At 39.1% G+C, this 20,823-nt stretch overlaps 1 protein-coding gene across 4 annotated transcripts in view; it reads right to left on the reverse strand.

Annotated features, from left to right (window-relative positions):
- The window catches only part of DENND5A (DENN domain containing 5A), a 108,712-nt gene that overhangs the window by 38,823 nt on the left and 49,066 nt on the right, over positions 1 to 20,823 (reverse strand). For all 4 annotated transcript variants that reach the window (XM_069540944.1, XM_060018464.1, XM_060018467.1 and 1 more), the window contains 4 exons: positions 16,603 to 16,790; positions 6,857 to 7,174; positions 5,458 to 5,673; positions 4,724 to 4,958 (listed from right to left, as the gene is read on the reverse strand). In XM_069540944.1, the coding sequence (XP_069397045.1) occupies positions 4,724 to 4,958; positions 5,458 to 5,673; positions 6,857 to 7,174; positions 16,603 to 16,790 (957 nt within the window). The remainder of the gene's footprint in view (positions 1 to 4,723; positions 4,959 to 5,457; positions 5,674 to 6,856; positions 7,175 to 16,602; positions 16,791 to 20,823) is intronic.

A 20,823-nucleotide genomic window follows, 5' to 3' on the forward strand; every position in this document is an offset into this window, starting at 1 on the left:
CATAAAAAATTTGAAGGAATATACAAAAAGCTACTAGTTTAGGAGGGTTGTAGGACACAGATCAATATACAAAACTCTATTATATTTCTATATATTAGCAATGAACAATCAGAAATTGAAACTTTAAAATACCATTTACAATAGCACTAAACATATGAAATACTTAGGAATAAATCTGACAAAAGATATGTAAAACCTGTTCACTGAAAACTATATAACACTGCTGAGAGAAATTAAAGACCTGAATAAATGGAGAGATATGCCATGTTCATGTATCAGAAGACTGAATAATGTTAAAATGTCAATTCTCCCTAAATTGGGCTATAGATTCAAGGCAATCCAAATGAAAATTTCAGGTTATTTGTAGATTGGCAAGCTGATTCTAAATACATATGAAATAAAAAGGACCTACAATAGCCAAAACAACTTTGAAAATAAGAACAAAGTTGAAAGACTAACACTACCTGACTTCAAGATTTAATATAAAGCTACAGTAATCAAGACAGTGTGGTATTGGTGTAAATGTAGACTAACACATCAATGAAACAGAACAAAGAATCCAGAAACAGACTCACACATATACAGATCACTAACATTTTGACAAAGGTGAAAAGACAATTTATCAGAGAGAGGATAATCTTTTCAACATATGATTCTGGAACAACTGGATATCCATCCGGAAAAAATAAACCTGGACCCTTAGCTTACACCATTTACCAAAATCAACTTGAAATGGATCATAGACTTAAATGTAAAGCCTAAGACTAAAAACTTCTAGAAGGATATGTATAGAAAAAAAAAACTATGTTACCTTGGTTAGGCAAAATTTTCTTAAATACAACACTAAAAGCATAATCCATTAAAAAAAACCCTGATAAACAGACTTCATCAAAATTAAGAACTGTTCTTTGAAGGACACCATTAAGAGAGCAAAAAGACAAGCCACAGAACAGGGAAATATCTGCAAATCATATATCTGATAAAGGACCTGTATCCAGAATATATAAAGAACTTCCAAAACTCAGTAATAACAAAACAACACAATAAAAAAAAATGGGCAAAAGATTTAAACAGGCACTTCACCATAGAAGACCTGTGGATGGCAAATAAGCAAATGAAAAAATGTTCAACATTACTAGTCATCAAGCACATGCAAATCAAAACCACAATGAGATACCACTACATAGCTATTAGATGGCTAAAACTGAAAAGACTGAGCATAGTAAATGTTAACAACAATGTGGAAGAACTATAACTCTCATACACTGCTAGTGAGAATGTAAAATACACACCTACTTTGAAAGACAATTTGGCAATTTCTTTAAAAAGTCAACATACGAATATCATATGGTGCAGTCATTCTACTCCTAGGTATGTATGCAAGGGAAAAGAAAACATATGTCTGTACAAAAACTTACATACAAATGTTCATAGCTCTAATGCCCACCAACAGGTAAACAAACAAATTGTAGTAATATCCATACAGTGGAATACTACTCAGCAATAAAAGGAACATGAATGAATCTCAATATAATTATGCTGAGTAAAAGAAGACAGACTAAAATAAAGAATGCATACTGGGGCTTCCCTGGTGGCGCAGTGGTTAAGAATCTGCCTGCCAATGCAGGGGACACGGGTTCGAGCCCTGGTCCGGGAAGATCCCACATGCCGCGAAGCAACTACAGAGCCTGTGCTCTAGAGCCTGTGAGCCACAACTACTGAGCCTGCGCACCACAACTACTGAAGCCCACACGTCTAGAGCCCGTGCCCCACAACAAGAGAAGCCACAGCAATGAGAAGCCCGTGCACCACAACAAAGAGTAGGCCCCCTCGCCGCAACTAAAGAAAGCCCGTGTGCAGCAACGAAGACCCAACACAGCCAAAAAAAGAAAAAGAAAAAAGGAATACAGGGCTTCCCTGGTGGCACAGTGGTTGAGAGTCCGCCTGCCGATGCAGGGGACACAGGTTCGTGCCCCGGTCCAGGAGGATCCCACATGCCGCGGAGCAGCTAGGCCCGTGAGCCATGGCCGCTGAGCCTGTGCGTCCGGAGCCTGTGCTCTGCAATGGGAGAGGCCACAACAGTGAGAGGCCCGCATACCGCAAAAAAAAAAAAAAAAGAATACATACTGCATGATTCCATTTATATAAAAACCTAGAAAATTCAAACTCTATAGTAACAGAAATCGTATCAGTGGTTGCCTGGAGACTGGGGGAGAGAACGCAGAGAGGACAGGATGGAGGTATTACAAAAGGGCATGAGAAAACCTTTGAGGGTAATGGGTATGTTCCCGATGTCAGTGAATATAACGTGTAACAAAACTTTAAATGTGTGCAGTTTACTGTATGTCAATAGTATCTCAAAAATTTTAAAGGGTAAGAACCAAAAAGCTGGTAATTCTCCTGGTATTGCCTAGATACATATAAAAACATCTCACCTTTGGGCCTTGCTGAGTGTCCTAGGTCAAGTGGCCTTCTCTCTCTGGGCCTACCTTACTTCCTCCCTCCCTTACCCTCCTTCATCAGAACTTATTTAGTCTCTCAAAAAGTGCTAGGCACTATTCTAGGTCCCCAGATACAATGGCAGGCCAAAGGAAAATCTTTACCTGTAAAATTAGTGAATGAGTAGAGTTAACTGCCATCAAGATCCCTTCTAAATGTAAATTTTAAAGAATCTCCAGAAAGACCCCTTTAGTTATATTTTGACCATTTTCCAATCAGACTGATTCAAGAAGCTAAGATGTCCATGAGGAATGGCGTGAGGTAGCTGAACTACTCCTCTAGGCTAGAAATCTGAAGCCAGTGGCAAGAACTCTGAACTAGCATATTTGGAGTACATATCTCAGGGAAATACCGAAGGGCTATACCAAGGGCATGATTCCTGGGAACAGAGCATGTAGTTGCCTGGAGGGTCTCTGTGATACCCATTTTTCTGAAATGAGTCACAGAAATGAGGGTTTAGTTAACCCTCCTTCCATATCCCAAACTCCACATTCTAATGGGACCACAAGAATTCATGTCCTGGCCACAAATGAGACCAGAATAACTCATATCAGTATTTGGTGTTCAACAGTTGGATTACAGATGGGCTGAGAACTGACTGCCTCAACCCTTTGGGCAGAAGGGCAAGGTTTCAAGTGACCAGAGTGTCTCATTTTACAGTCTCCAGCTATAAACAGACTCCTCCCTTTATTCCCACAAGCAATACATAAATATTGTCATTTTTCAAGTGTAACACAACATGAAAAGATTGAGAAGTCCTGATTTAAAGTGATGGTTTAGGAGATGTTTCTCTAAACCCACAATTTTGTAAAAAAGTCTCCATCAAACTCTCCAGGACCAACGCCTTAGGCAGGGTTCAGGACCTGAAACTTGATGTGTGTGTTCCAGGAGGCAAGGAGGACTGTGTTAGAGTATTCCACTTGCATGGGCAACACGTCCTCAAGTCTTGGCCAAGAGGACTGTCACCTTAATGAAAGGCTTGGAGCAAGAGCTGAAAGATAAAGTCAGAAGGCTATCGAGCATAAGGCTGAGGAACCCAGGATTTTGTCCAAACTGTCACCACTTGTATCTTCAAAACCTAAAAAAAATGCCTGGCACATTCATTCATTCAGTAAATACTTGGTGAGCACTTCCCATATACTGGGCATGTAGTGGGTGTTTATATTTGGTAAATGAATAAACAAAATATACAAAAAGGCTACAACAAGGACACTGAATATTGCACAAGGAAGAGAACACACTACTTAATCTGACACCTCAAGCTGAGACTATTCTCTGGAGAAACTGACCTAGACGGGGACTCTGTGAACAAAAAGGTGTATTCCATCATGCAAGTAGCAAACAACTTTTAACATCTATATGTTCTAGGCACAATGTTAGAGGACTGGGGGTAGGACAATGATTAAATACAGTCTCTGCTCTTAAATTGCTCCCTGATAATCATGGCTCAAAACAATAGAGATTATAAAGGGGAGGCAAGAACAAAGCAAAACAGGAGCTTAGCGGAGGATCAACTCAGCCTGAGGACATCAGAGAAGGCTTCACAGAGGAGGAGACCTATCAGCTGGATTTCTATAAGCTGCTTACCCATAACTCACTCGCCCCTTCTTTCTTGTTAATAGAATCAATACAGTTCAGGGTAACATTACACCCAGGTCAATACTCACTTTCACAGCCTCCCTTGCACTTAAGGGTGGTCATGGTTCTGGCCTATGAGACAACAGAAGTTGTTGGGAATTTCTGGGAAAGCTTTTGCTTTCTGATGTAAGAGGGAAAATACAGCTGGCATCAACTTTCCCCTTTGCTCTGAATGTGAACATAAAAGGCCTCTTGTAACAAAGAGGCAACAAGTATGAATATAAAAGTCAACATGCTAAGGACAGCTGAGTGAAATGATAGACTCTCATTTCCTGATTACACTGCTGAGCAGCTGAGCAACCACCAATTCTGCACTTCTTGATAATTTAAGAAAAATAACCCCCATTTATCTCATGCACTGCTGATTAGATTCTCTAGTACTTACAGCAGGACCCATTCCTAACTGACACAGTGTTAAAGGATGAGAAGAAGTCTGCCAGGCAAAAAAGACAGGGGAAAGCATTTCAGGCAATGGGAACAACTTACGCAAAAACAGAAAACAGGGAAAGAAGCTGGCATGTTTAGGAACAGGGATATGTTAGTGACATAATCCAAGAGGCTAGAAAGTACAACAAGGAGGCCTCACTTGCTTCATCCACAGTGGTACACTTCTGGTACATGGATGTGCGCAGAGTAGGTGTCCGAACATTCAACAGCCTGATCTTGTCTACTCGGGAATCAAACACCCGGAGCACAGGATCTTTATCATCATCGTCATGACACATGATTTTGTTGTCAATGAAGGAAGCAAACATCTGGGTCTCCAAGAATCTTGAGAGGAAAGGCAGGTAGGGCTCAGGCTGATCTGACAGAAAAGATGCCTGGTGGGACCAAAAGGAAAAAGTCATCAACAGGGAAGAGGGCATATCAGCCTTAATCAACCATGGCTACATACCCAAGGGATTCAGTAGGTTAACTCTTCTCTGAAGCTTCCTAGGTCTTTATAAATTGCAAACAATAAAACCTCTTCATCCTTTTCAAAAATTCATATAATTTCAGATATCCTGAAACTTTGACACACTGGCCCGTTTAACTTACTCAGGTAACCTACTGTAGCAACCAATGTTCCCAGAATCCTGATGTTCAACCTGCATGCACATCTTTGCCTAAGAGAGCTCTTTGACTGAAGGTAAACCACCTGATAGCAATAACCAGCACTCTGCTCTAAAGCAAGCAGACCTTATATTTTATCAACATCAGAAGGACCATGAACTTGTTTCCAGCACATATTATGAAAGAAAAACTCATCTTCAGTCACATCTTTAAGAGAGTCTGGCATGTTCTCATTTCTTACCACCTCCCCAGTGGGATTATACTCACTTTGTCAAAGTTTTGCATCTGCTCCCTGTTGGTAAACCAGGACTCCTTATCCTGGCTGGGCTGAATGACAAACACCTCATAATCTGCAAACATCTGAGTGAAACGATTTGCAAAAACTTCCCGGATCTGAATATTTAGCTGGTAAATCCTTAGTTCTTCTTCATCACACTGAACTTTGAGATCCTTATTGCTGCTGGGGTCTTCACGTACTTCCAGCTACAAAAACAAAACAAAACAGTTGAGAACATGCAAGCTTTTCCTTTTATCCCAAAGAAATGCAACTCATCCTTTGCCCCGCCCCCCACCAATGGTCATTTACTTTTGCAGCAAATGGAGAAAATAAACAAAAGAGAAAAAAATGGGAAGAAAAGAAAAAGAAAGGAATTCTGACATGGAGAAGAGATAAATCAGGGTGTTCCACTTGCAGGTACCCAGCAACCCAATGAAAGTGGAGAGGAACTCATTACAGGCAGAAAGAGATTCAGCAATAGAGGAAAAGACACCAGTTATCTCAAGGGTCAGGGAAAGGAAGGAGTCTGGGAAGTCAACAAGAAAATGATAATGCAAAGCAACAAGGTCAGACTCTGGTTTTCCCTTCATCTCTTTGATTTTTCTCCCCCATATCACTTTCCCTATCTTTCTCCCTAAAAATGTTTCCTTACTGGTTTTCTTAACTTTTTTAATCTCTCTAAATATTTCTCTGCTCTTCTTTAACTGGCCATGATTTTTCTTTTTTAATATCTGCTCTACTAACTAAACAAATCAGGAAAATGAAATGTTTCACACTTCACTAAAAAATAGCCCAACGAAATGATTACATTACCCCATTTTATATGTAATTTAAGAAAGTAATTTAATAGTGAGAATGGGTAGGGTGAAGAGATGGGTAAACAACTACACAAAGCGGACAGTCTCATCAAAGTCAGGAAATGCAAAGTTAAGTACATCCCTGGGAAGAGCAGAGGACTAGAATTCAAGAGGACCAGGTTCTAGCCGCAAGTCAGCCACATAGAAGCATTTAATCTTAGGTAAAACACTGAGGATCTCTAAGTCAACAATTCCTGCTCTATGTGCTTTAGGATGCTGTGAAATTCACAAGGCAATGGATCTGAAAGAAGTCTGAACACAAAGATTGCCACCACCATCCCTCCAAGACTCTCTGCAGTAGTGTTTACAGAGAATGACAGCAGCTTCTCCTTGATGTTGAAGTGAGAAACTACCGAGATATAGATTCAAGTAGCAGAGCTAAATGTTTGCCAGAGCTAAATCCAGAGTCTCCCACACAGAGCATCCTTTCAGTACTCACAGATATGCCTTGCCCTGAACTGGGTGCCTTCTCATTCCACACTTTATTTCACCAGGACAGCACCTTAGCATAGACCCATATACAGCATCATACCTTCTCCAGGCTCACCCCAGTCCTCTTGACCAAGGCCTGCAGGCGGGCGATAGTTTCATTCTCCTTGAGGAACTCGTAGGAATGTAAAGGGGAGCCTGCGATGTTCCCATTCCTCTTGTCGGAGACGAGCTCAGAGGCCCGGAGCCTCTTCAGCTTGGAGGCACTCTCGCTACAGTGAAGGTTCCCTTCAGGGGGAATGCCAAATGCCATGAGAATCTCAGAGACTTCCTGGACAAACTCCAATTTGTTGGGAAACTGAGGCAAGTCCTCCGGCAGCTCAATGAAGTGGTTGTCAATGTCCACAAAGCAGAGGTTAGCCTGGCAGTCAAAACATGATGAGGAGTGTGAACAACTCCAAAGTATTAAGGAAGAAGCTTTAGAGGGCATAATGAACAAGAAAGGAAAGAGCAAACGTCTGCAATGGGCATAACTTAGGTATGGTTAAAGAAGATGGGGTGGAAGGAGGTAGACCTGAGTTCCAGTCTTCCCCTGATGCTTTCTAGTTGTGGGATCTTGGGAAAGTTACATAACTCTGTTTCCTCAGCTATAAAATGGTGATAAAAACAACTTATCTTAGAGACTGATAAGGATTACATAAATGACATAGATGTTTAGCATCTAGCACAAAATTCTCATATATAGTAAGTGCTCATAGAATATTTGTTGAGTTCACAAATTCTTACAAGAGTAAAAAGAATGCTAGGAGTGTGTCAGAAAGTCTAGGTTCCAGACCTGAATCTGTCACTATCTCCCTATATGACCCTGAGCATACCAGTATCCCTTTCTGAGCCTCATTTCTGATTTGTAAGATTTGATGCCTGGTCTTGATTTTTGTGCTTCCTTCTGGCTTTAAGATTGCTTCTGAGAGGATGTAGAGAGACAGTACTTTCATACATTGCTGAGGAGGCAGGTAATCTGGATTAACAAAAAATAACCTGGCAATATCTATCCTTATTTTATAGACATAACTGACACAGGGAGGTTAAGTAACTTGTCCAAAGTCACACAGCTAGTAAGTAGGAGAGCTGGGATTTGAACTCAGCTAGCCTGACTTCAGTCATACCCTCAAGCTCTTAACCATACATTCTTCTCCTTAGAGGTCTTACAAATTTCTTGTTCAATTTAACTTAAATATTTTATAGTTCTCATCCCTGTTGGAATTTTCTTGCAGTGCAGCTATTAATTAGAAAAGCTTTTTATTTTTGTGTATTTATTTTATAACCATGAACCTGTTCTAGCCAAGACAACTGTCATTTCCTTCACTGCAGAGCATTATTAAATGCTTAAGTGTTTGTTATAGCAAGGATAATAATATTACCTATGTCATAAGTTTGTTTTGAGGATTATGAGACAATTAATGTCAAGGATTTAGGACAGTGTTAGTATACAATAAATGTCAATTAACATTGCTATTATCACTGTGGAATATAAAACTCCAATAAATGAACACACACACACACACACAATATATATATTGTATTACTAAACAGGAAAATTCCATAATGAAAAGATGCTAATAATCCCCACATTTATTTGTAAATTTAATGTAAATTTTTTTAAAATCCCAGAAAGATTTTAATTTTTTTCAAGGGAGTATCTGATGAATTGATTCTGAATCTTACCTAAAAAAATAAAAGAAAAGAATAGCCAAGAAAATTCTGAGGGGAGACTTGCCTTGCTGGGTTCTATTACAAATATAAAACAATGGGACTTCCCTGGTGGTCCAGTGGCTAAGACTCTGCGCTCCCAATGCAGGGGGCCCAGGTTCAATCCCTGGTCAGGGAACGAGATCCTGCATGCCGCAACTAAGAGTTTGCATGCTGCAACTTAAAATCCCACATGCTGCAACTGAAGATCCCACATGCCTCAACGAAGATCCCACGTACCACAACTAAGACCCAGCACAGCCAAATAGATAAATAATATTTAAAAATAAATAAATAAAGTGTTTTTTAAAAGAAAACAAATATAAAATAATCTATTGGAAAAGAACAGTCTTGAACAGACCCATTTATTGTGGATGAATTATTCAATAAATGTTTGGGGGACAAATGACTGTACATTTAGAAATGTTAAAGTATAATACCATACTCAAAAATAACTTTGAGATAGACTGAAGATTTAAATATAAAAAATAAAGCCACTTTATGTTTTAAAAAAGAATCTCTACCTTTTAGAGATACATACTAAATATATGATGACATAATAATGCTGTGTGAGATTTGCTTCAAAATAATCCAGTAGGGTAAATGGGAAAAGAGTGGAGGATATAGAAAGAAGAGTGGCCATGAGTTGATGATTACTGTGTAATGATGGATGCTAGTCTCTTTACTCTTACATGTGTTCAACATTTTCTATAACAAAAAGTGAAAAAATAAATACCCCCACAAAAGTATTAAAAGAAAATATAAAAGATTACTATTATGCCTTAGGGTAGAGTTGGACTTTCTAAACTTTATACAAGGCTAAAAAACATAAAGGTAATTACTGCCATAAAAATAATTAAAGATAATCTGAGAAACAATAATTGTCATACATAACATGTAAAAGGTTAACATCCAAAGAAATTATTGAGATAAAGATAATTTACCCAGCTGAAAAATGGAAACAGGTTATAAAAGGCAAACACAGAAGACGTTTCGCTTAATTACCTTCAAATATATGAAAAGATGTTCAATTTCACTAATAAACCAAGAAATGCAAACAAAATATTTTTTACCTCCTGGATTAGCAAAGATTTAAAAGATTTATAATGTCCAATGCTGGCAAAGTTACTAGGAAACAAACAACTCATACACTGTTATTGGGAATGTGAACTGACAACTTTCGGGGAACAATCTTAAAGAAATTCTTTTTTTTTTTTAACCAGTCCAACCCAAGAACTAGAAATTACCAATATTTTTATCTACTTATGTACTCCCCAATCCCATCCCTCAACCTACACAGTCCCACCCCTGTAATCACTATCCTGAATTCTGTTTATTATCTTTTTGCCTTTTGTTTTTTATCACGTATGTATAGTACATGCCTTTAAATTTTTGCTTGTTTTTGAATTTTATAAAAGGATTATTGTTCTTTACACAGTCTTGTGGTACTATTTTTCTTCACTGAACATTAAGTTACTAAGACTCAGCCGTTTTGTTGTATGTAGCTACCCATTATTCATTTTCACTCTTGTATAATATTACACTATGTGGATATACTACAATTTATTCATCAATTTTCCCATCAAAAGGCATTTGACTTGCTTCCTGTTTATTGTTTTTACATTGTTATACATGTTTCCTTGGACACGTGTGCAAGATCTTCTCTTGGGTATATCCTAGGAGTAGAACTGCTACGTTGTGAGGCATGCACATGTTCAATTTTATAAGGCCTAGCTGTGTTCCAAAGTGGTTATAACAATTTACATTTTTACCAACAATCTAAAGTGATCCTACTGATCCAAATATTTCCAAAACTTGGTATCATCAGATTTCTTAATATTACTACTTTAGTGGGTACATTTATTTACACTTCCCTGATTGCTAGTGAAGAAATGTGTATTTTTTGTACAATCCCTCTTCATGTCTTTAGCCCATTTTTCTATTGGGATGCTTATCTTCTGACTGATTTGTAGGAGTTCTTTATAACCTCCTGATGCTAACTCTTCATAGGCTATATGTGTCCTACACATATCTTCTCCTAGTTTTTATTTTTTCATTTTAAGATGTCTTTTTCTTAACTAAAAAAATCAAAGTTATCAATCTTTTATTTTATGGAAAGTGCTTTCTTCATCTTGTTTACAAAGTCCCTACCTACCCAGAGGTCAAAAAGGTATATATTAATATTTTCTTCGAGAAGATTCAAATTTTTCTTTTTGACATTTAACTGCTTAATCCGTCTCAAGTTGATTTTGTTATGGCATTGGGTAGGAATCCTTCTTTACTTTTTTTCCCTATGGACAAGCAATTTTTCCAGCTCTGTTATTAAAAAGTTCTTTGGCATGGTATGTTTATTATATATCAAAATACTGTTCCACTGATCCTGCTGTTTATCCCTGTACCAGTAAGTCTTGTATTCTAAGAGGCAGGAGGACCATATAGTAAATCCAGATTAATATAACTATTCCACAAACTCTCAATCTATTGAAACTGCATGTTTTAACATGTCCATGTATGCATTCATTCAATACACATTTGCTGAGTGCATAAATTACTCCATTTACAAATCTATAATAAAGAGAACTTTCCCATATCCAAGATTCAAAAATTAGAAGAATCACTTTAAATTTCACCTTCTAGAGTTCCTCCACTAGATAACAACTTTAAACCCGTCCTTGTTAAAGAGACGATAAATGTTGAACACCTAAAAATAACATCTATTTTTTGTTTATTCCTCTAAGATTTTAAAATTATAAGTGCCTTCAGGCCAAGCAATTAAAAAATATAGTAAAGACAGAATTAAATCATCTAGTCATGAAGCTCACCTGCCTCATGAGCCTGTCCATACAGCTAACAGAAGAAAAGCACTGTGACCCACCAGAAGCACACAGTGCAATCATTTATCCTCTTGGTCCTCCTCTCTTTCGAGGAGAAAACCAGTTTGTCCAATAGGAAACATAAAGGCAGCTAAATACAACTATAACCACTCGACAATGCTTGGCTGGCTTTTCTTCCACTGCTATTGACCAAACACAGAATGTCCGTAAAGAACTTTATAAACTCCAAATGCTGTATCCACATATTGTAGATACTCCTAGATAGAGGTGGCCAGAGGAAAGAAAGCAGCTCAGGCACACTTCAGATATTAAGATAGGAGCCTCTGAGACACTACTAGCCATTCTTTGCAGAGTTGGGCCAAAGCAGGTAGGGGTAAGAAGGCAAAATGAAAAGGGGGCCATTCAATTACTAGACTCATACAACAGCCTCACGCTTTCTCCTCTCGGTACTCAGAGGGCTCTGGCAAACAGAAGTAACTTACAAACCTACCTCAAACCCCTCATGCTCCCCCTTCCTCACCTGAAAAGAGGCCAACTCCTGCAAAACAGCTTGGGAGACAAGAAGCAACCTGGAAGGGGCACTGAACCCAAGTGATCAGTCTTCCTCAGTTAACCTCCTGTCTCGCTGGGAGAGGCCATGGGAAGACTTTGCTACTCTGGGGTAGTGATCACATGGATATCCCAAACCACAAAAAGTTTCCCAAATCCTTTCCTGCAAAAGGTCACAATGGCCCTTCCCAGGCCTGAGTTTCCACCACCAAATCACAGACAGCCTCACTGGCTAGTCTATCTTCAAGTTATTCACTGAAGGGGAGCTCAACAGATAACTGGGGAAAAGCTATTGAAAAAGTATCCTGAGAAAGGAGAAAAAAAAAGTAGGAAAGAAAGAGAGGCCCAAGATAGAAAGAAGTAACACCCCTTTCCCCTGACATAGCTGTGGAAGAACTGCCTCCTTCCTGTGCTCAGACAATGAAACCCAAAAGAGAAGCACAAGACAAAGAATGTCTCACAAAGGCAGCTCAGCACTCTCACTTGCTCAGGGCCAGCTGAGCTCATGTGCTGGTGTAAAAAGAAACAAAGGGCTTTTCACAGACTTTTGATGCCCAAAGATAGGGCAGCAACTGATGAATTCTGACTTGGGGGGTTAGAGAATGTACACTCCCCATGTCTCTGGACAAAGTCCCTTTTATAAGTCTAATGTGCCCCCACCCCACTACCCTGATGGTGCCCACCTGCAAAGGCCCAAGTGCATTTCCCAGCCTCAAGGCTTCCTTCTAGCATCGTAAAGATACCACAGGATGGCCACCAAAATGTTGAAAGTAGTTATCTCTGGGTGGTAAAATCTGAGGTAATTTTTACATTATACTTTTGTGCGTTGTTAGAATTTTTAACTATAAATGTATCATTTCTGAGATATTCCAAAGCTGTCTTTCAGAGATATTATCACGCTCCATTCATTATGTGTACGTTTCATGGTGCTTTACTCCTTGAAAAAGCCAGTCTTTTCTCACCAGCCTAAAGTTTTCCATGGGGACTGCACAGACTCAGATATCCCAGAGGTTATCTGCTAAAAATCAAGTTAGAAAATATCCAGCTACGTAACTGTCTGCACAAATACGTGAACTTCAGAGGAACAGGCTGGATGAAGTGGGACTCTGAAACCCTAGAACTGCTTATGAAATACACAAAGGTATTCTACAATCCCACTGTCACCACTCCTTCTCAAGCAGACCACAAGGAGAAGCAGAGTACAAAAGATGCAGCAATGGCGGAGGCTGCAAAAGTAGAGAATCCAATATCCCAGAACAGTGAAATTTTGGGTTTCTCAAACAACCCACAGTTTCTCAGTCCTGTTAAGAAAACTGCTGGTCTCCCAGAAGCCTCTTCACACACCCACATACATGAAGCACACACAAAATAATGCTGAGAGAGCCTACAGGAAATAGAACTTGCCCCAAGTATACAGCAAGCTGATGCCAAAGATGAAAATAAAACAGAAATCTGGCTTCTGGCCTAGTGACCTATTTATCACATTATGCATGCCTCTTCAGCTTTCTACCTTCAATCATTTTCTACTGTTATTCTTTCTTTTTTTTTTTAACATCTATATTGGAGTATAATTGCTTTACAATGGTGTGATGGTTTCTGCTTTATAACAAAGTGAATCAGTTATACATATACATATATCCCCATATCTCTTCCCTCTTGCGTCTACCTCCCTCCCACCCTCCCTATCCCACCCCTCTAGGTGATCATAATGTACCGAGCTGATCTCCCTGTGCTATGTGGCTGCTTCCCACTAGCTATCTATTTTAAATTTGGTAGTATATATATGTCCATGCCACTCTCTCACTTCGTCCCAGCTTACCCTTCCCCCTCCCCATATCCTCAAGTCCATTCTCTACTAGGTCTGTGTCTTTATTCCCGTCTTGCCCCTAGGTTCTTCATGACATTTTTTTGGTTGTTTTTTAGATTCCATATATATCTGTTAGCATACGGTATTTGTTTTTCTCTTTCTGACTGACTTCACTCTGTATGACAGACTCTAGGTCCATCCACCTCACTACAAATATCTCAATTTCATTTCTTTTTATTGCTGAGTAATATTCCATTGTGTATATGTGCCACATCTTCTTTATCCATTCATCTGTCGATGGACACTTAGGTTGCTTCCATGTCCAGACTATTGTCAATAGAGCTGCAATGAACATTTTCACTGTTATTCTTATTTTGACTTTTACAAAATGATAATTATGTTTACCAGAAGGAGGTGTCAATATTAAATATGCAGTCATTTAAAGCAACAACAAAAAGCTCCCCACTCTCTAATCTTTGATATCTACTCTTTATGCATATTTATCAGTAGACAAATAAATATAAAAACCCAGTACCCCAAAACTCAATGGTTTTCTCCATCATTGTGAAAGGAAAGTCAAAATGGAGTCAGTATTTCTAAGAGATATCTCTAAATTGGAGCCGGGAAGCCATTAAGGAAGTACGATGTTTGCATGACTCAGCCTGGATGGAAGCTGACCTTTTGACCTGATGAAGAACAGAACACCAGAACACCTGCCAGAAACTCAAGATACTAATCAGACCCTTACCCTAAAACAATTCATGACAGTCTATATACTAACAAGACCCCTACCCTAAAATAACCTGTGATTTCTTAAGGACAAATAATTTGACTCGCATCAGAGTCGATCACAACTCTCACCAGGGCAACTTTTAACAACCTCGTGGTTTTTGTCTTTATAAGCCCCTGACTCTTTCTCTTCCTCGGAATACTCTTTCAGGGTTAACTGAATCTGTGTCTCCCCAATTGCAATTCTTAAGTCCCCAAATAAACTCTGTTCTTTTTGCAGCCTCCTGCATTTTTTTTCGTTGACATTATTTAGATCTTTTCTTCCTTAATTAATGTTGTCCCACCCCAAATAGCACAAAGCTCTATAGATTCAAAGGAGGCAGAAACGGAAAAAACTACAAGGAAGACATTATGATTCTACAACAAAAGGCAAGGGACTTCCTTGGTGGTCCAGTGGTTAAGAATCCACCTGCCAATGCAAGGGACACGGGTTCGAGCCCTGGTCCGGGAAGATCCCACATGCTGCAGAGCAACTAAGCCCGTGCACAACAGCTACTGAGCCTGTGCTCTAGAGCTCACGAGCCACAACTACTGAGCCCATGTGCCACAACTACTGACGCCCGCGCACCTAGAGCCCGTGCTTCGCAACAGGAGAAGCCACCACAATGGGAAGACCGCGTACCATGGCGAGAGGTGGCCCCTGCTCGCCACAGCTGGGGGGAGCCTGCGCGCAGCAACGAGGACACAATGCAGCCAAAAATAAATAAATTAAATAAATAAATTTAAAAAAGAACAAAAGAATCCACCTTCCAATGCAAGGGACGTGGGTTCGATCCCTGGTCAGGGAACTAAGATCCTACATGCTGCGGGGCAACTAAGCCCACGCGCTGCAACTACTGAGCCCATACGCTCTAGAGCCCGTGCGCCACAACTAGAAAGCCCACGTGTTGCAACTACTGAGCCCACGCACCACAACTAAGACCCAACGCAGCCAAACAAATAAATAAATAAAAATAAAACCAAAGGAGAGAGAAAAAGAGATGCAATTGACTATAGCTTAAACATTATGGGTATGATCTCATTATCAGGCATGTTCATCAAGATGGCTGCCCAGACATGCCCAACAATGTGAATGCTGCTTAGATCCAATTCTATGAGAACGGTCTCTTCTTTGGAGGTCCTCTTACTCATATTCCTCAGCTATACATAAAAATCTTCCCCCCAAAAATCATTGGTGGAAGGATGAGACAGAGTCATGTTGATACCAGTGTGTGCATAGTCCAAAGTCTTCTTCCCAGGCCTTGCTGTTGACTACGAAATTCAGAGTAGGAAAGGCCTTCCCCCAGCTAGTTTCATACAAGCCACAAAATGACCAAAAGAGGTAGACCAGTCCTCTTGGTAATTCTAGGAAAATAAAAACCAAGACAATCTTATTTCTGATGATGCTTTAAATCTATTTTAGAATGGAGTAGTAAATAAACAAATATATTTTTTTAATCAATTATTTTAGTATTTGAAACAACAGGAAAGAGGAGCAGGCCATCCTCACAGCAAGGGAGGAGAAGCATTCTCTCAAGGCCTTCCTTATCTTGAGCAAGGAAAGTTTTCAAAGCTACATTCAGTACTACAAGAATCACTATGATCAGGTCAACTTTTACAGAGTAACTGTGGCCTATAAAACAAAACCACTGATTTATTAATACATGTCTGGCTACTAAAGCAGTTATAAAACTATATTATGTGGAATTTCTTTAAAAAATAGGGGGTAGAAAGTACAGAAGTAAAATACAATTTAAATGTATGATAACTGTTAAAGCTAAGTATTGAAACCACTGAAATTCACTATGCTACTCTTCTGTGTAAGTTTAAACTTTTACATAATAAACGATTTTCTTAAAAATATGTAAAATATCATGTTTGAAAAAGGCAGTTCACAATAGTATAAACAGAGATTATTATAAAAGTATGTCAGGTGATAGAGGAAACAGGTGTTTCTGGAATTATATAAATTGAGCTAAATGTTCATTGTTTTTACTTTTTTCCTGGAAAGTTGTTTGTGTTCCCCAAAATAAAAGAAAATAAACTTGGTGATACCACCCTGGGCTCATCCCAAAGCCCTTCTCTCCCAAATCCTGTATCAGGGCCACAGGCACCAGCACCCAAGCTCCACGTTTTTCTTACCTCTTGAGGCAGCTCCAGTTTTGACCGGTCATCCAGGCCATTGGAATGCAAGCCCATCAGGTATGGCACAGGAGCATCTAAGAAATGTAGGAGAGAAGCTGGGAGAATAGGAACATAGACATGCTGCCACTGGAAAGGAAACATGAGAGCTGTAATTGTCTCCGCCACAGTCATCAGTCTCTGGTAATCTAGGTCAAAAACAAAACACACACAAAACCAGTCAAAAACAAGGTACTTGCTTCTCAAATAGTAAGTTAAAATCTTCAACACAATTTCACATTTAGAAAGGCACAGGATAAACTTCAGCAAGGGTATGCTCAGAGTATGATTCCCTTGTGGGTATCAGAGAGACAACCCAGAGACCTCAATGGACCACAAGCTGAAGTATACCCCCACACACACAGGTCCATGCTAGTAATAAAGTTTAATATAGAAATACAATTTAGAAAAAAAGAAATACAATAGGTATCATAAATAGTACCTTGCTCCGAATACTAAACCAGAATGTTAAGTAGATTCTCTTCAGTAGAAGGAGAATGGGGAAGTGGAAGAAAAAGAAAAGGAACAGTGGTCTAGTCTCTGTTCAGCATGAATGTCAAAACACCTCATTTACCACTCACATGTCTGCATTCTACAAGGAGCTGATGTGAACTTTGCCTTCAAGATCAAGCCCAAAGAACCTTCAAGCATGCAGAGGCTGGTTTTCCACACTAGCCAAGTCTGCCTTCCACCTGGCAACCTTTCTTGAATGGTAACAGCATGAAAGTGTCATTTTAACACTTTGATAAAAAGCTCCCCTAGAACCTGAAAGACCCAGAAGATTGACTTTCATTACTCAAAACTCTTATTCTAGGTCAGAGAGCATATCTTGGAAGAGAAGCTTGTGCTCAAAGCTTAGCTTTTCTTCAGAATGCAATTTCTAGACTTGTTTTATTTTTAAAATGAGTAAAAAATACATCAGCAAAGCCAATACAATAGATTGAGATTTAACACATTACTATTTACAAATGGTATGATGGCTTCAGACACTTAAAGACAAAGTAGGAACATCAATTTTAAAATCATATGAGTAATATCCTCCTGGAATGGCTGATTTCAAATGAGTTTTCACAGGAGCTAAACAGTTTTATGCACTAAAAACTCAGCCCACCATTTAAGCAAATCCCAGCTTGGTTCATAAATGAGTAATAAATAACAAAAAGCTTTCCAGAGAATGAAGAAGAATGAGTAGGAAGTGAGCAGAAGCTGATATATATCAACTAGGTTTTAGCAAAGCAGCCTTTGTGCTCACCAGTAAAACTTTGGAGCAGCTTACCACCTTGCTCCTGGCTAAGCATGACCTGGAAATAGTTTTTTTTTTAACTAGTAATGGAAATAAATAAAAATTGATGACTAAAACTTCATCATCTCAAACATTTTGAGTACACTCTAAGGAAGTGCCTCACGCTTCTTCGGGGAAAGCTAAGGCATTTGATAGATAATAGGTAAGTGATGTAAAACAATCAGTGGGTAAAACTGAGCTCAGAGATTTGGTCATCAATAATGATTTTTAAAAAAATACAACTGATTTAGCAGAAGGAGAAAAGAGCGCAAGCTTTTTCTATTCACTAAAATCAGGAACAGACTGATAAGAGTTCAAGAAGAAAGTCGATCTCATTTTTCACTGTGCCCCACAAAGCACATTCCCATATTAAAGACTATTTGGTGAGGACCCTCTCCCAATTGAAGCAACAACAAAAATATTTCCCAAATTACAAAAAACAATTAAAAAAATAGAAACTCTTTCAAGGATTAAATAGATAATCTATATAGCCTTTCAGAAAAAGTATTTACTCCAACGTGAGAGTAAGCAACAACTGAGGAACAAAATTTAGGCCACTGCAAGTTCTATCTTCAGCCTCTTCTGAGATAGCTCAGTTCCATGGGCACCTGTACAACTTTGCTTGTTATCTTTCTGTTGAAATCTTCCTGCTCTATGATTATTCTAACAATTATTATTAAGAAGAATTCTAATGGTTCTCTAGGCGAGGCCTCAGTTTTTGTATCTTTCACCTCTCTTTTCTAGATATGAATGCCTGTAAATAATCTACTAAGAGCAATAATCTTGAGAATCTCAGAGATGATAAGAATATACTTTAAAATTCAAACTTAAGATGATCAAAAGAATGTAAAGGTGTGGGAGAAAACCTCCAAGAGATACTTAAAGCTGAAGGTCCAGTCTTACTGTGTCCCAACACTGGCACTTAAACACACATTTTGAATAAATATTACACTGAATAATTTCTCCCCCCGTTTCAGTGTACACACACATATAGACACACACCATTTCTGGGTTTTTTTTTAAAAAGGCAGGAAGGAGCAAGGCCTTTCCAATCATGTGAAAACCAAAAAGCTGCTTCTTTTACCGAAAGTCAATAAAGCAGGTGCTACTCCTTTACGTGGCTGGCATTCCTGACAGGTCTGCTCAGAGACAAGAACATCTCATAGGGGTCCAACAGACACTGAGTAAAGGAGTCCCTGAAATGCCTTCCTCATGAGGCTTCCTGGACACTGGACTGCTCCTTATAGTGTACCTAGTTACAGTGTCAGGGAACATCTATCTACTCTCTAATCATGAAACAGGGCATGCTGAAGTCTGAAGGAAGGGGCTTCCTCTGCTCCATAAAAGCAGGCTTTTCAATAGCACAGACATCTAGTTCTGGTTTTTCCCTACTCTTCAGGATGAGTCTAATCCAGTATCTGAAACTCGGCCCACTTATTTCTGCTAGAGTGGGTAACCTTATTCGCCTCAGATTGAAATCCCTGAAGAATTCCCTGTGATGCACTTGAAAGTGTGCTATTCTTAGAAACAAAACACTTTAGGGGATGAGAAATCATCTCCTCTTTCAAGGCTAAACTGCTTTCCATTTATACGGTTTGGTTTTACAGATACTAGAAACTTGGAATTTTATGGCCTCTCTGGTCTGAGTTGTGGACTTCGTTTTCCCTACATTTTTGTATTTTAAAAAAGCAACAACTCATCTTGAAGGATAGCCTAATAAACCATGCCTCCGGGATCCATCAACCCGTGGTACCCACACTAGGATGCTGACCTCCCAGAGCTGTAAGCAACAGCACAAAATCCATTTCTATACACCAGTACAAACGATAAAATCAGTACCTCCTTTGCCATTGCCTGTCTCTGTGCTCATCATTCCAAGAAGGTGAAACTAATAAATAGGAAACAGATGAAGGTCATCTGCATCCAAAGAGTTTTAGCCAATCAAAATCAACTGGAAACACTTCAGCTCGAGGCAACTCTCTGGGTTTTCTCACAGCTCCCATAATGCTGTAATGAGCAATTACTTTGAACAAAAGGAGATAACGCAAAGCATACTGGGATTACAACCACTTCTGAGTGGTGAAGAGAGAATAATCAGCACATTCTTATGACTTCTCTCTGTGCAGAGAAAGACATTAGACTTGGGATCACTTTACAGATAAGTTCACTCCTAAAACAAACTACAGGGAAGTTCCTGCAAATCAGAAATTGAATTAGAACCTGTCCTTGCATACTCACACTTCTGTGAAAATTGTATGAACAAGGATGTTTCTCATGCAATCTTTGTTCTTAGGAAACAACCTAATCTATGTCCTGATATCTCCAAGATAAACTGTTAAATGAAAGAAGGTATAAAACAATGATTAGTATGCTCCCATCTGTGTTGTTTTTAAAAGGTATACATGCTGTATATGCAAGGAAACAGGAAACAGTGATAAGTCTTAACACATCACTGTACATACACCCTTTTGTAATATTTTAAATTTCTACCATATGACTGAAATGCTTTTTTTCCAAGTTTTACTTTAATACACCATATGTATATCAAAATGTATATAATTTAAAGAATATTATAATTAATACATGTGCAACACAACATTAAAAATAGTGCATTATATAAAAGTATTTAGGAGGAGGGCATGAAAAAAAAATCAAGAGATTATTTCACAAGGGTAGGATTTTAGATCAAAAAGAAAGGGAAACAGGGACTTCCCTGGTAGCGCAGTGGTTAAGAATCCGCCTGCCAATGCAGGGGACATGGGTTCGATCCCTGGTCTGGGAAGACCCCACATGCCGCGGAGCAACTAAGCCCGTGCGCCACAACTACTGAAGCCCGCATGCCTAGAGCCCGTGCTCCGCAACGAGAGAAGCCACCGCAATGAGAGGCCCACACATCGCAA

This window comes from Delphinus delphis, chromosome 8 (genome assembly GCF_949987515.2).
Source record: "Delphinus delphis chromosome 8, mDelDel1.2, whole genome shotgun sequence".
NCBI lineage: Eukaryota > Metazoa > Chordata > Mammalia > Artiodactyla > Delphinidae > Delphinus > Delphinus delphis.